We start from the raw sequence: 14,440 nt of genomic DNA, 5'->3' as shown, positions 1-14,440 counted from the left end.
CGTCGGAAGTATGTATTCATATAGTGGGAGCTTAAGAAGAGTTGTCAATTATGGGCATAATAATAACATACTCTGTAGCTTGTGTGTTTTTGGAGCCTTTTGTATATTTTTGTGCATTTCTGTTGTTTTGTGTACTTCCTGTATAAATATTGTTTAGTTTTTTGTTTTACGTCATTTGTGTTTTTTTTTTATATAATTATTGTTTTTTGTTGCATTTGTCGTGTGATTCTGGAGTTTTAGTGTAGTTTTTTGCATGTCTGTTGTCTTTTGTGTATTTTTTGTTTAAATATTTAGTTTTGTGTATTTTGAGTCATTTTCATATTTTTGTTGTTTGGTGTGTGTTTGGGGGGGGGATCCATTCTAAATTCATGCGCACCAGTCCATCCACGTGTACCTGCCTAACTTTCACTCAACTTCTCTATTGTCAGTAGTTAGATGTAGTGGCAGGTGTGTCATGAGAGAAGCTGCAGTAATCAGGTGACCTTCACTATGTAGTGACATGTAAACACTTAGATCTGACTCAGTGTAACACCACACTCACTACCACCCTATGGACGGGTGTCGTGACACAGACTGTAACCGGACTGTAACCAGTGGTCCGTTATTCACTCAACACTCACATACCTGCACGCATGTCACGTAGACGGTGATCGATAGTGAAGCCCACCTTGTGTGTGTGAGTGTGTGAGTGAGAGACTCCACCTGAAACTCTAATCTCCTCCGCAAAAAAATGTGCAGCTTTCAACACAGCAGCCATTGCCGTCAATACTCACTACCACACTACGGACGTGTGTCGTGACACAGACTGTAACCGGACTAAATGGTGGTCCGTTATACAACTTCCGGGTGAGGTCCGTCCGGTCTAAATAACGAACGGTCAAACTAACATGAAAATAAACGTTTCGAAATGTCATCACCAAATAAATAACAGTAAAAAAAGTATTTTTCCTCAAAAGAGAAAAGAGGACTCCACGGGAGCTCACGCACGCACCGGAAGTGAGCTGTGCTGTGAAATAGATATAGATGGTGCGCTAGCGCCCCCTCACACCCTGAGGTCAAAAGATGAATAGGTTTCATTTCGGGGTCGTTCAGAAGTGAAATAAAATTAAAATAAACATTTTGAAATGACCAAATTACTCCAAAATAACAGATACACACACTCGGGCTATTTGGAACTCGTCGACCGAGTTTCAGGTCGAACTGGCACCGCGTCTGGGAGATATTTGCCCCACACGCACATCCACACACACACACATCCCCACAGACGTCCCTTGCTTTTTAGTTAGATGTTAGTGACACTGTTTAAAAAGCACACAGTGCTGCTTTGTGGCCTGTGTGATATTTGCACATTCATGGCATCTATTGGATCTGGGAGGTAACATCAGTCACAGTTTCAGTGAGTTTGTCAACATGTCCTTCAGACAATAAACCTGATACTGTGAAGTACGTCATTGTGAGTCTGATCTATAATAAATAATGCACAGACATTACAGCCTGCTGTGTCTCACTTGATAGAAAACCAAATATTTAACAACCACTGCAAATTAAATGTAGACAATTCTGCATGTTTAAACTAAGCTGACCTTTAACATCTGTAGCAATAACTTGACTGTCAGCATCACTGGTAGAAGATGGAGGTAAAAGAGGATCATTTGGGTCTTCAACATGAAGATTAGCAGAGGAATCTCCAGCGCTGAATCCCTTCAGAGATGTGACACAAAATGACCTTTTATATAGTGAGAAAACTGGTAACATTTTGTAACATGTTTAAAGAAGCTGTTTACCTCTGTTGTAGCATGGAATTGGGCCTTTGAACCTTCATTCTTATCTGAACATAAGAGAAAAATCATAATTAAAACCCACTGAAAAGTCTGTACCAGGGCCAAGTTTTTTAAAAGGTGTAATCTGGATAAAAATGATCTGGCTTTGAAAATCCCCCTTTTTTTTGCTATCCCAGATTTTAAGTTTTGTCCTAGGTTTTTTAAAGGCTTTTCAGATATGATCATTCTATCCATATACCACAAGATCAGGATTACAGAACCAAGATTATCTGTTGTGTTTACATTATAAGGACACCAAACACTGTTCAACAACCAGTACAGATTAAAGTTAAGAAATCCTTCATGTTTAAACTGAATAAAAGAAGTTGACCTTTAATATCTGCAGTATTCTCTTGATTGTCAGTATCACAGGTAAATGACTGAGGTAATAAAGGATCCTTTTGGTCTTCAGAGTCAAAAATAGCAGAAGAATCTCCAGCATCGACTTCCTTCAGAGACAAAAATGTATTGAATTATCTTCCATACAGTGAGAAAAAAGGCAACAATTAGTAACATGTTCAAATATGATATTTACCTCTGTTTTGTGGGGAGGGTTGAAAGTCACATTTTCAATGTTTTCTGAACAAAAAATAAGAAAATATTGATCAAATATCCTTAAACTGTCCAAAGATCCAACAACTGATTTCTATCTTCTAGGTAATCAGTGGCCAATCAGATCAGGTGATAAATCACACTCACTATAAATTGTTAAAAAAAAAATAAATGTTTGTCTTTAGTTTGATGATGTACAATAAAGTTACTGTTATGTGAAAGTCTTAATAGATTTTGTGTCTGTGTGAATATTATTTACGTATTTCTAAGAAGATGTTCATGTTCAGAATCAGGATAATTCCACTTGTAATAAATGGACAAAATCATTTTCTTTCAATGTGTTCAGTTGTGCTGGGCTGAACATGACATGATCCATCTCAAGGAAACATTATATTAACTAATGAAAATAAAAAGAAGACGAACAAACTTTAGATTTTTTTTTTGTTTTACATTGAAGACATGCAGAAAAACTTTAAAAATGTGTTTGTATTGATGTCAGTGACACTGTTTAAAAAGCACATAGTGCTGCTTTGTGGCCTGCTGTCTTGTTTAAAAAAAAAATAAAAAAATTAACAACTGCTGCAAATTAAAGTTAGACATTTCTGCATGTTTAAAACAGAGCTGACCTTTAACAACTGTAGCAATATTTTGACTGTCTGCATCATTGGTAGAAGATGGAGGTAAAAGAGGATCCTTTGAGTCTTCAACATGAAGATTAGCAGAAGAATCTCCAATGCTGTTTCCCATTGATGTGTGATACCACCAGGCACAGGCAAAGGCTCCAGCCATCCACCACCAGGCCCAGGTTACAGCTATCCACAACCAGGCCCAGGCTACAGCCATCCACCACCAGGACCAGGTTTCAGTCATCCAAGACCATGGGCCCAAAGAAAACCCCTGCAATGAAAGAGTTGGATGAGAGAAGAAAAATACTTACATTTTTTTCAGATGATACAGTATGTCTGTAACAAAGAATGAACAAAAGCAGTTAATTGAACTAATGAATCAGGGCTGAAACAATGGAGATGAGCCCAGTGAAATGGAAGTTAACTCTAATGAACAACAAGTGGCAGCCTTCTTGGTGCCCAGAGGGATGCCTCTGGCACACCACCCTCTTCCAAGGAATAAGGACAACAACACGTCTGCTATGGTTTTGCGATTATTCAACAAGAAAAAAAAAAAAAATGACCTGCTTAAACATGGAAGGAAGCTGAACGGGACAAATGTTTTTGAATGACCACTTGAGATGAAATGCTGAAATTGCATGAAAAGCCAGATACCTGAGGAAACATTGTTAGCTTGGAAATTTGGAACTTCACTCATTTGACCCCAATTGTTATAATGTACAGGACTTTGAAAGTATTATTGATCCTGATATGAACTTTTTCATTTATAATGTTATCAACTGTTATTATACAGAAGATCTGTGTGAAAGTAGAAATAAATTTTTTTTCAATCATTCCCATTAAAGCCAGAAGTTTATAAGCAAATTTCACACAAATTAGGAGTTATTTGGGGAAATTTATACACCGTTGTAGGATTGTTGCTATTACTGAAACCTGGATTAAAGATGCAGTTCTTACCTTTTATAAAAGTGACTTTTTGTCATATTTGCTGAAGCTGTCACTATGTAAGGACAGCCTTACATAAAACTAGTAGTTTGTGTGAAAAAAAAAAAAGGCTCATTGAGGCTCGTCTGCTGCTCCTGCTGCCTTTGGCAGATTGCCAGAATGCACTGTGACCGAGGAAAAAGAACCAATCAAAACCAGGATTGTTTGATGGACTATCTGACAGCTGTTGCTCACAGCCCCCTTTCGCCATGGCCAAAACACAGCAATGCTCCTAGCAAGGTAGTGCCTGGAGCGCTATCTTTTTTTTACAGTGTATGGTCTGGAGGAGTAGAAGTAGGAATTAGTGACTTTTCAGCTTGAAAGGTAATTACTGCTGCTTGATTTCCTTTGTTTGATTTGTGATTGTTACACTACAAGTCTGTAGTGCATGTGTTGTTCATGTGCACGCTGCTCTCGCTGCAGCCTCCATGTGGGCTGCTGTGAGTAACACTGTGTTGTTGTTGCTGCTGCTGCTAATAGATTGGTTTGTGCACATTGAGAGAGAGAAGCGCTGCAGTAATAGGCTTTTAAAAATACATGTTATATTACTGTGATGTTGCTGTTGGGCTAATGTTAGCTTGTTAGCTCCTCTGAGGGAGGGACTTTGGAGGCAGGGCAAAAAAGCGGCAGGGAAGGAGGGGTCTGAAAGTTATGGACTACACTTTTAATCTGAATAAGGATGTGAATTTAGAACTCCAGGATGTTTTACTTTCATTTAGATCGACAAAACAAGAATGGTGGAGGTGTCGCTCTTTATGGGGTCTATTCTCCCGTCTGGACTTAAGCGCTTTTTTGCGTGCCTGCAGTAACGCACCTCTCTCTGTGCATATTCTCCCGACTAGGTTCCTGAAATGCCCACCATGCGTAAATTCACCAAAAAGCGGTCTGAAGCAAAGGAGGCGGGCTAAGGCATGATGTCATGTTTTTGGAGCTGTCTGGAAATCACGGAACATGGAGTTTTCCCAACTCTTATAAATGTCATTAACATACGTAAAAATGATAAAGTACACTTTGAATTTGAAACGCCTTCATTGATAAACAATGTAACAGGTTTATTTGATCAGATTATTGATCAGATTATTGCACTGTGAAGATCGGCTGCATTCTTCTGTCCGCGTCACACTTAAAATATCTCCTTTTCCCCCTCATACTACGACAAATTTACATTTGTTTTGTTGAAAGCCTGATTTCATTAACTTTTTCCATCCCTGCATTCAGAAATGATCAACGCATCAGCATCATCTGTTACCAATACGGTATCTGCTTCAAAGCATGATACGCTGCAGGTTCCAGGAAATAACCTCGCAGAGTGTCCTGAGATGTTTGCAGTTAAACAAAATCATTGGCTTCCTATGTAATATAGTTTTAAATATAAATTGTTTAATGCTTTGTGGAGCTGATGTGAGCGAGTCCAAGTTGAGCCTCATTTAATAATGTGTGAGAACAGTTTCTGGTATCCATCCTCTCATGTGCATTTCACCAACCTCCACATATGACAGCTTGTTTCATTAAAATTTACTCTGTAGAAGATCAAACTGTGGCTTAACGTTGGACATAGTATGAAAATAGTTGGACATCACCGTGGCAACGTGGACAGAAGTCTGCGTCTGTCAGAGTTTTAATTAATCAAGCAGCAGCAGTAGGTGAGGTACAACTCGGGTGATCACAGCTGCAGCTCCACAGTCCGTGTGGCTTAAAACGCACTACTTAATTCTTGAACCGTGACAGATGGCATTGGCTGAATTCGAACCGCAAATCCCGTCCCCCACTCTGATAATCCCTCCCAGTCTCCTCCTCTCACGGAAGTGCCCGAAATCATGCACAAGAGCTGATCGTGCACGACCGGTAAAACACGTCGCTACGCAAAAGGATGCACACAAAATATAGGAAAATGGAACATTAAATTACCTGTCTAGAAGGAAAACAGTCACTTGTGCGTCCAAAGTTAGGAATATTTGTTGATTTATCCAAGGCATTTCACACTATAGATCATGAAATTCTACTCAGGAAATTGGAGCGGTATGGTGTCAGAGGTATGGCTTTGGATTGGGTGCAGAGCTTTTTGAGTAAAAGAAAGCGATTCTTTAGTTTCGAGGCATATTGTTCAACTTCATTAAATGTTACTTGTGGAGTTCCCCAGGGATCTGTATTGGGTCCAAAACTGATTATTCTCTACATTAATGATTTATGTAAAATGTCTACATTATTGAAACTGACACTGTTTGCTGATGGCACAAATCTTTTTTGCTCCGGCTCTGATCTACAACAATTAATAAGTGATGTTACAAATGATTTCAGTAAAATAACAACTTGGTTTTCTATCAACAAACTGTCCTTTAATATGGACAAAACAAAAATTATGTATTTTGGAAGCAGGCCAAATAATGTTGAAATTAGGGTTTCTCTTGATGGAAACAACATTAAACAAGTAAACAAAACTAAATTTCTCGACGTTATACTAGACAACAAATTAGTTGGTAACCACATATCAAATATGTTCAAAAAAAGATTTCAAAAGGTACGGCTGTACCCAACAGAGCAAGACATGTTTTAAATTACAGCGCACACCACACACTTTATTGTTAATAGTACGACCATATCTCACTTACTGTGTAGAAATTTGGGGAAATAACTACAAAACAAGATTACAACCATTAGTTTTACTTAAAAGACGAGCAATACATTACATCCATAATACAGGATATTTGGAACACACCGAGCCACTATTCAATAAATCTAAATTACTAACATTAGCAAAAACTGTAGCTTTTCAAACAAATCAAATAGCATTTAAAGCACAACAAAAACTTCTCCCTAAAAATATTCTGAAACTTTTAATTGAAAAAGCTGTAAAACTATAACTTAAAAGACAAAATGAACTTTCGGTCACTACACACACAGACAACAAAAAAAGCTTATGTGTGTCAGTAAGTGGTACCAGGTTGTGGAACAGTTTGTGTTGAAATAAAAACATGTCTGAATTTAAAGCAATTTAAACATAAATACATAAAGTTTATGTCTGTTTAAGTGTTAAAGGGATAAAATTGTAAATAGGTGTGGATATACTTTTGTGGACAGATGAATGTATAGTGGATCACATGAATTGTATAATCAAACACAAATATATAGAAAACCTTTCATACAGGGCAAAAACTTTTGTAACATGTTTAAAAAAAAAGCAGTTTACCTCTGTTGTAGCAGGGAATCGGGCTGTTGAACCTTCATCCTTATCTGAACATAAGAGAAAAATCATAAATAAAACCGTTTGAAAATCTGCACCAGAGCCATTTTTTTCAAAAAGTGTAATCTGGATAAAAATTTTCCGGTTTTGAAAATCCCCCTTTTTTTGCTATCTCAGATTACAGTGATTTTGTGGATTTTGTCTGAGGTTTTTCAAAGGCTTTTCAGATACGATCATTCTATCCAGCTACCACAAGGCAATAAACCTGCGACTGTGAAGTACGTTGTTGTGAGTCTGATCTATAGTAAATAATGCACAGACATTACAGCCTGCTGTGTCTCACTTGATAGGAAACCAAATATTTTGCAACCACTGAAAATTAAATGTAGACAACTCTGCATATTAAAACTGAATAAAACCAAGCTGACCTTTAACATCTGTAGTAATGACTTGACTGTCAGCATCACTGGTAGAAAATGGAGGTAAAAGAGGATCATTTGGGTGTTCAACATGAAGATTAGCAGAGGAATCTCCAGCGCTGACCTCCTTCATGGATGTGTGACACAAATATATAGAATTACCTTTTATACAGTGAGAAAACTGGTAACATTTTGTGACATGTTTAAAGAAGCTGTTTACCTCTGTTGTAGCAGGAAATTTGACGATTAAGCCTTCATTCTTATCTGAACATAAGAGAAAAATTATAATTAAAACCCTTTGAAAAGCCCAGTTTTTCAAAAAGTGTAATCTGGATAAAAATATCTAGATTTTTTTTTTGCATGTTTTATTATTGCATTGAAATAAATACATTTATTTTATTACATTATCGTGACCATCACCAGTCGTCCCTAAGGACGGGTAAAAAGAACTAAATGGAGAATATAAAAGAGAGAGCAGTGTTACATCTTGGTGAGGGGAAAGAAACAGGGAAGAGGGAGTTAGGATTCGTTGAGAGTCAATAATTGTGTTGAAAGTGTAATGTGATGCTGCAGTTGTGCATATTGTGTTGTTGGGCGTAATCTATTAGGCCATTCTGGCGACAAATGTGGAAAGCCAAGATTGTTGTTGGATCATTGTACATCTGCCTGTGGGAGTGGTGGCCCTGATAGGTTTTGGTTTTCTTTTAGCATTTAGTTTTCTCAAATAACTTCAGACACAACTCCTGCCTTGCCTGTCTGCCTCCTCCTTACCTCTGTGCTTTGGTCCTCGTCCCCCAAACTCCTTACCACATATCTGTGATTCTAATTCCTTTTTATTAAAAAAAGAAAGAAAAAAAGGAGAGAAGAGGGAAAGGTGTTTCAGAGAGAAAAAAAAAAAGTACATTTATGATAGAAAATACAACAGAATTTTTTTTACCATTGTTTTGGTTGTAGATCGTCGTATTTATTTGGTTCTATTCAGCATTTCAGACCGCTTCTTTCTGAAAATAGCAGGAGATTAGCAATTACTAATTTATTTCAGTGTAAGGTTGCAGAAATTCAAAATGTCCTGATCGATTAATACAAACTTAAATGCAACAAGATACACAAACACGTTGCTCACACATTTTATAAAAAGAGCCCATGATGAATTTATCTACACTATAATTCAAGGGAGGTCTGTGTGTGTGTGTGTGTGTGTGTGTGTGTGTGTGTGTGTGTGTGTGTGTGTGTGTGTGTGTGTGTGTGTGTGTGTGTGTGTGTGTGTGTGTGTGTGTGTGTGTGTGTGTGTGTGTGTGTGTGTGTGTGTGTGTGTGTGTGTGTGTGTGTGTGCGCGCGCGTGCGCGTGTGTGGAGCAACTATCCCCCCCGAGTGTGTGTATCTGTTATTTTGGAGTCATTTGGTCATTTCAAAATGTTTATTTTAATTTTATTTCACTTCTGGACGGCCCCGAAATGAAACTTTCTCAGCTTTTGACCTCAGGGTGTGAGGGGGTGCTAGTGCACCATCTATATCTATTTCACTACACAGCTCCTCACACGAGCAAGAGTCACGTGTGTGGCCACTCCTCCTCCGCCATGCTATTGCTTCTCAAACACGGGAGCTCTGAATCATTTGAGCCACTGGTGAGTCTTTTTGTTCCCATAACGCGCGGTTTCACGAGAGTCGATATTGACCTAAACCCGTTCAATACTCCATCTGGAAAACTGCAGATTCTCTGTGGTGCCGTGCATGGAAGTTAAGCTCTGACCACTCGGTTCGAAGGGAGAACATGATTTTTGTTTTTTTTAAAAAGACAGCCGAATTGTAGGTAATACTTTAATTTACTTACTCACTCATGTAGTTTGGAGCTTTACGTTTTGTTTTGCGCACTTTGGTTGTTTTTCTGATTGGCGCCACAATCACTATGGAGTTTGGTTATCAGCGTCTCTAACATTTCATAAACACACGGTATGTATTTATTTAATAGTTCTAATGTCGGCAGTTAAGAAAGCTAAGCTAAAGCTTAGCACATGGTGCTCGAGGTAATACACGTAGACGCCGTATCGACTGCTGCAGCTCCAAAGGCGGAGCGATGAATGATGTGACTACATATTAGTCTTTCTTATTATTGTTTTATCTTATAGTTACTGGTATTCATTACATTATTTTGTTATTGCTGTTATTATTATTATTATTATTATTATTATTATTATTATTATTATTATTATTATATCCATTACTATTATTACTACTTTCACTATTATTATATCCATCTAATCATACTACTACTGTATTCTTTAATTTTGTTTATTATTAATAGTTTTTAGCATATTATTTTGCTATTGCAATTATTACTATTAATATCATTATGGCATTACTTTTATTACTATTACTACTTTCACTATTAATACTATATCCATATCATTGTATTATTAGCATTGCTATATTATCATCATATATATTATCATTGTATTATTAGCATTGCTATATTATCATATTACCTCATTTAATTTTTTTTTTTTTCGTATTATTGTTGGTGTCAATGTTAAGTTTTTCTGTAACAAGCAGTGGCTGAAGTAATTATAATACATATATAATTTTAAAAATTATAATACATATATAATTTTAAATGACATAACAAAGACTAACAAAGCATAACAAGTTGACAACAGGCCTATTATTAGGTCTCATAACATTGGTTCTGTCCGGCCTGTCAACATTTTTTTCATTACATCTATAACAACCTACTTATCCCTTACATGTCCATGCACAGCTGCCTCCACCGGCACCGTTGCAAGATGGCTGCGCTGTAGACGTGTCCCTCCACAGTATGCGTCTACGTATGTTATGTTTATAGTTAAGAAAGCTATGCTAAAGCTAATCGCATGGTGCCCGAGGTAGTCTCGCAAGAATCCGTCAACAAGCTTTGCGGCATTGCCATAAAACTACGTTTTTTCAGTAGTCTGTGTGGTTAATAAACATTGACATTTTCTGTCTTTGACCTGGTTTGATTCTGGATTGATAACAGTAGTTAAAAAAAACTGTTGACAAATACTTTTGAACTTATAAACTTTATACTTATACTTTTTCACTTTTTTTTTTACAGAATTTTAAGCAGAAACCAAGGAGTCAAACCAAGATTTAACCCCGGAAACTCCTGCGCATTGAGCAATGGTAAGCTTTATGCATTTAACATTCAGTCTCTAACACACTCGCTCACTCAGTAGGAGGTGGGGGGAAGCTAGCTAACAGTTCTCTCAACCCTTACGCTACTCATAATCCAAGGGTGTGCATCCATTATTTTTGACTTTTTTGGTGATTACCTTTCAAAATTTTTATTTTAAACTAAACGCGGGTTAAACCAAAAGGGACTTGCAAGGTGGGAGGAGCGTCTGAGCTGCATGCACTACTATTACTATTCTACAAATCACTTTTGGTTGTATCATGCCGAGAAAGAAGAAAAAGAACGAAATAATCGCTTGGCGAGCAACGCTGCGCGCAAGGTAACACGCCATGTAGCAGAGACGACTGAAGAACGAAATAATCGCTTGGCGAGCAACGCTGCGCGCAAGGTAGCACGCCGTGCAGCAGAAACACCTCAGCAGCAGGAGGACCGACAAGCAAAAGATGCCCTGTGCCATAAAGAAATGCGTCATGCACGTGTGGAACAGGCACGCAAAAACAATTGCAACCTTGCTCGGTGTGATGACATAGACTTTTTTAAAGAGGAGATTTATGGTGATTTCACACACACACACTCAGTATCACCTCACTCTTTGAGTGTCCTACATGCGTACACCGCAATGCCTATGTATGGAAAGAGGAGAGGAAAGGCTTCTGTTGCGTGTCTGGAAAAATAGACCTCACATACAATCCCACTAATCCTAAACCTGGCTCAATCCCACCACAGCCTCCAAATGCTATCAAGTACCTTTTCATAAATCAAAACTTTGTTAAACAAGCTAAACAATACAACAATGCATTGGCATAAAAGAGATCACTATTCCTGGTTTCAACCCAGGCACACGAATACAAAGAAAAGTTTTTCATTTCATTGCTGGCCCCCTTCCTGAACAGGGTCAAATGCCCAACTTTGCTCAGATCTAGTTTCATGATCCTTCCCATGAAGTGGAATTACACCGTACTCATGCCTCAAACAGTGATCTGAATGAAGAATTCTTGCTTAGAGCACAAGAGACCAACATGGAGGAACTTCACGCTCAAATTACTCAAACAGAAAACACACTTAATCCCGAGCAGCAAAGTGTTGTCAAAACCGTGATAGAGAGTGTGGAACAGGGACTTGGAAAGATGATCGCGCTTGATGCAAGTGGTGGGACAGAAAAAACCTTTGTATTGTGCCACATCCTGAACAAAGTCCGTGCAAAAGGCAAAGTGGCTCTTGCAACAGCCGCGAGTGGCATCGCAGCAACCCTACTGCCAAAAGGCACCAAGTCCTCTCATTCTCACTGATGAATCTACTTGCGCTGTCAGTGAACATAACAAAACTGCCACACTCATTAGGATGGCACATCTCATGGTTGTGGATGAAGTGACGATGATGGATCGCCGTGCATTAGAAGCAGCAGACCGTACATTTCGGTGGCTTCGTAGATTAGATAAATCATTTGGTGGCATCACAATGGTCTTTGGTGGCGACTGGTGGCAAATTCTGACCGTTGTGCCACACAGTAGCCGAACCGAGATCATAGGACGGTGTTGCAAGAGCGCATACCTATGGAAAAATGTTGAACCTCTCAGTCTAACAATAAACATGATTATCAAGCTACAGAACATCAACAAGCTGAAGAAAACTTTGCCAAATTCCTTTTAGACCTTGGCGAGGCAAAAATTCCAATAGTTCCAGAAGAAGGTGAATTCACAATTAAACTCAACGACACACTGACAATTTCTGGTGACAAACTAAAAGACATTGTAAATTGGGTGTATGAAGACATGCTGGCCAACATTTCCTGTCCAACGTGGCTATGTGAACGTGTCATATTATGCCCAACTAACTCTGAAGTCGACACAGTAAATGAGTACATGACCAAGATCTTTCCAGGAGAAGAACACGTTTGCAACAGCTTTGACACAGCAGATTCTGAGGGTCATCATATGTACCAAACTGAGTTTTTAAACACACACTGCCCTTCTGGAATGCATCGCATTTCTTTAAAAGTTGGAATGGTGATCATGCTACTGAGAAACTTTGACCAACAAAATGGACATTGTAATGGCTCAAGATACATTATCGAAGAAATCCTGCCACACCTCTTAGTTACAAAATCTGTAATTGGTGTAAATGCTGGACGCACACTCTTAATTCCACGAATCACACTCATACCATCTGACAACATCTTCCCATTCACCTTAAGACGCAAACAATTTCCAGTGAGACCATGCTTTGCCATGACTGTGAATAAGTCACAGGGTCAATCTTTGCAGCGTGTTGGTGTTTTCAGCACAAGAGATTTCTTCAGCCATGGACAATTTTATGTTGCCGCCAGCAGAGTTGGAAGATCAAACAGACTCTAGACGAATAAACTAAGAAAAAGCGACACTTTCTAATCAATGTTGTATATACTGAAGTACTGACTCAGTAAACCACTCTCTCATGCTCACTCAGTAGTTGGGGAGAGGCTGGAAGCAGTGAGAGGTCCAAACAGACCCGGTTGTGGTGAAGCCCAAACAGGCTCCCACTTCTGACCCGGCTTACAGTTCTCTTAACCCTCATACTACACAGAATCTGAGAGTGTGCTTCCATTATTTTTAACTACTTTAGTTACGCTTAAAAACGTTTTTGATTTTGAAATCAACACAAATTAGACCAAACGAGACAGGAGGGGGAGGAGCGTCTGAGCTGCACGCACACTGATACTACGCACTATTACTACTAAGAACTAACACACTAACAACTAACAAACTAACCTCTAACATGGTGTGGTGGTGGGAATCCAGCCACAAAAGGACTCACTCAGTGTGTTCCTGTGTGCCAGTCCCAAGCTTGGATAAATGGAGAGGGGCACCTTTACCGTAAAACCCACCCATCTGTGTCTCTTCTCTATGGTCATATGTTGGATGTACATGACATGTTTACGTGTAATTAATTATGTGTTTTTCTTTGCCGAGGTAGGATCTAAAGTCAGGGGATGCTCTGGTACATTTATTATTCATTTACCTAAGTCCAGCAAACATTGGTGCAACCTTTATCGATATATCATGTTCATGTCCCGTAGAATTAAAACAGGGAAATCACCCGCTATTTTATTTTGCACCCTTCATAACACTACAGAGTATGTACACCTCTTTGTACATCCAACCTTCAAACACATTCTCATTTGGCCATAATTAACTCTAGTTAAGCTCCCACATGAATACATACTTCCGACGGGCACTGTACTAGTTATATAAATGTATCAATCCTGGGCACTTTAAAGCTGCAGTATGTAGAATCGTGAGACTTGTTGTTGTACGTTGTGTGTATTAATCATTCATTCATTATTTTGCAAAGAAGTGTTTATTTAACCACTACAGCTATATGCCTGTCCTGATGTGTCACGCCTATTAAACTGCCATTATTATAAAAAATGATAGGAAAAATGTTACACAAGAAAAGTTATGACCATCTGGTGCTAACACTTCTATTTTCATAAAAAAAGGGATACTGTGTTTTGCTAAAACGCCTTGTGCAACCTTTTACACTGTTGTACTCCCGTTGAACCATGACTGCATATATGCATAACCTTTTGTACTCTTGTATGCCATGACATCTGAGTGAACTTGAAGCATCTGTTACACCAGTAAGGCATTGAAAAAAAAAAAAAAATGTACTTGTATTCTCTTTTCCTATTCGCTAAGGCGGTCAGGGCATGA

At 38.5% G+C, this 14,440-nt stretch overlaps 2 protein-coding genes and 1 long non-coding RNA gene across 6 annotated transcripts in view; 1 reads left to right on the top strand and 2 right to left on the bottom strand.

Moving 5' to 3' along the window:
* Positions 1–14,440, bottom strand: part of LOC114480636 (interferon-induced very large GTPase 1-like) — a 691,281-nt gene that overhangs the window by 491,939 nt on the left and 184,902 nt on the right. For all 4 annotated transcript variants that reach the window (XM_028474951.1, XM_028474955.1, XM_028474953.1 and 1 more), the window contains exons 17-20: positions 2,356–2,399; positions 2,152–2,269; positions 1,785–1,828; positions 1,584–1,701 (exon numbers count right to left, since the gene is read on the bottom strand). In XM_028474951.1, coding sequence (XP_028330752.1) covers positions 1,584–1,701; positions 1,785–1,828; positions 2,152–2,269; positions 2,356–2,399 — 324 coding nt within the window. The remainder of the gene's footprint in view (positions 1–1,583; positions 1,702–1,784; positions 1,829–2,151; positions 2,270–2,355; positions 2,400–14,440) is intronic.
* The window catches only part of LOC114480637 (interferon-induced very large GTPase 1-like), a 175,055-nt gene that overhangs the window by 51,468 nt on the left and 109,147 nt on the right, over positions 1–14,440 (bottom strand). Inside the window, exons 2-7 of the mRNA XM_028474956.1 lie at positions 8,520–8,583; positions 8,354–8,411; positions 7,803–7,846; positions 7,592–7,709; positions 7,170–7,213; positions 3,195–3,269 (exon numbers count right to left, since the gene is read on the bottom strand). Of these exons, the coding sequence (XP_028330757.1) occupies positions 3,195–3,269; positions 7,170–7,213; positions 7,592–7,709; positions 7,803–7,846; positions 8,354–8,411; positions 8,520–8,522 (342 nt within the window). The 5' untranslated portion in view covers positions 8,523–8,583. The remainder of the gene's footprint in view (positions 1–3,194; positions 3,270–7,169; positions 7,214–7,591; positions 7,710–7,802; positions 7,847–8,353; positions 8,412–8,519; positions 8,584–14,440) is intronic.
* LOC114480647 (uncharacterized) overlaps positions 4,261–14,440 on the top strand; it is a 122,879-nt gene continuing 112,699 nt past the window's right edge. The window contains exons 1-2 of the long non-coding RNA XR_003676145.1: positions 4,261–4,306; positions 10,671–10,738. This is a non-coding gene — a long non-coding RNA (uncharacterized LOC114480647). The remainder of the gene's footprint in view (positions 4,307–10,670; positions 10,739–14,440) is intronic.

The sequence above is a fragment of the Gouania willdenowi genome, chromosome 18 (genome assembly GCF_900634775.1).
Source record: "Gouania willdenowi chromosome 18, fGouWil2.1, whole genome shotgun sequence".
NCBI classification, from domain to species: Eukaryota; Metazoa; Chordata; class Actinopteri; order Blenniiformes; family Gobiesocidae; genus Gouania; species Gouania willdenowi.
The sequence above is the reverse complement of the archived record's forward strand: the minus strand, read 5'-3'. Positions and strand labels throughout refer to the sequence as shown.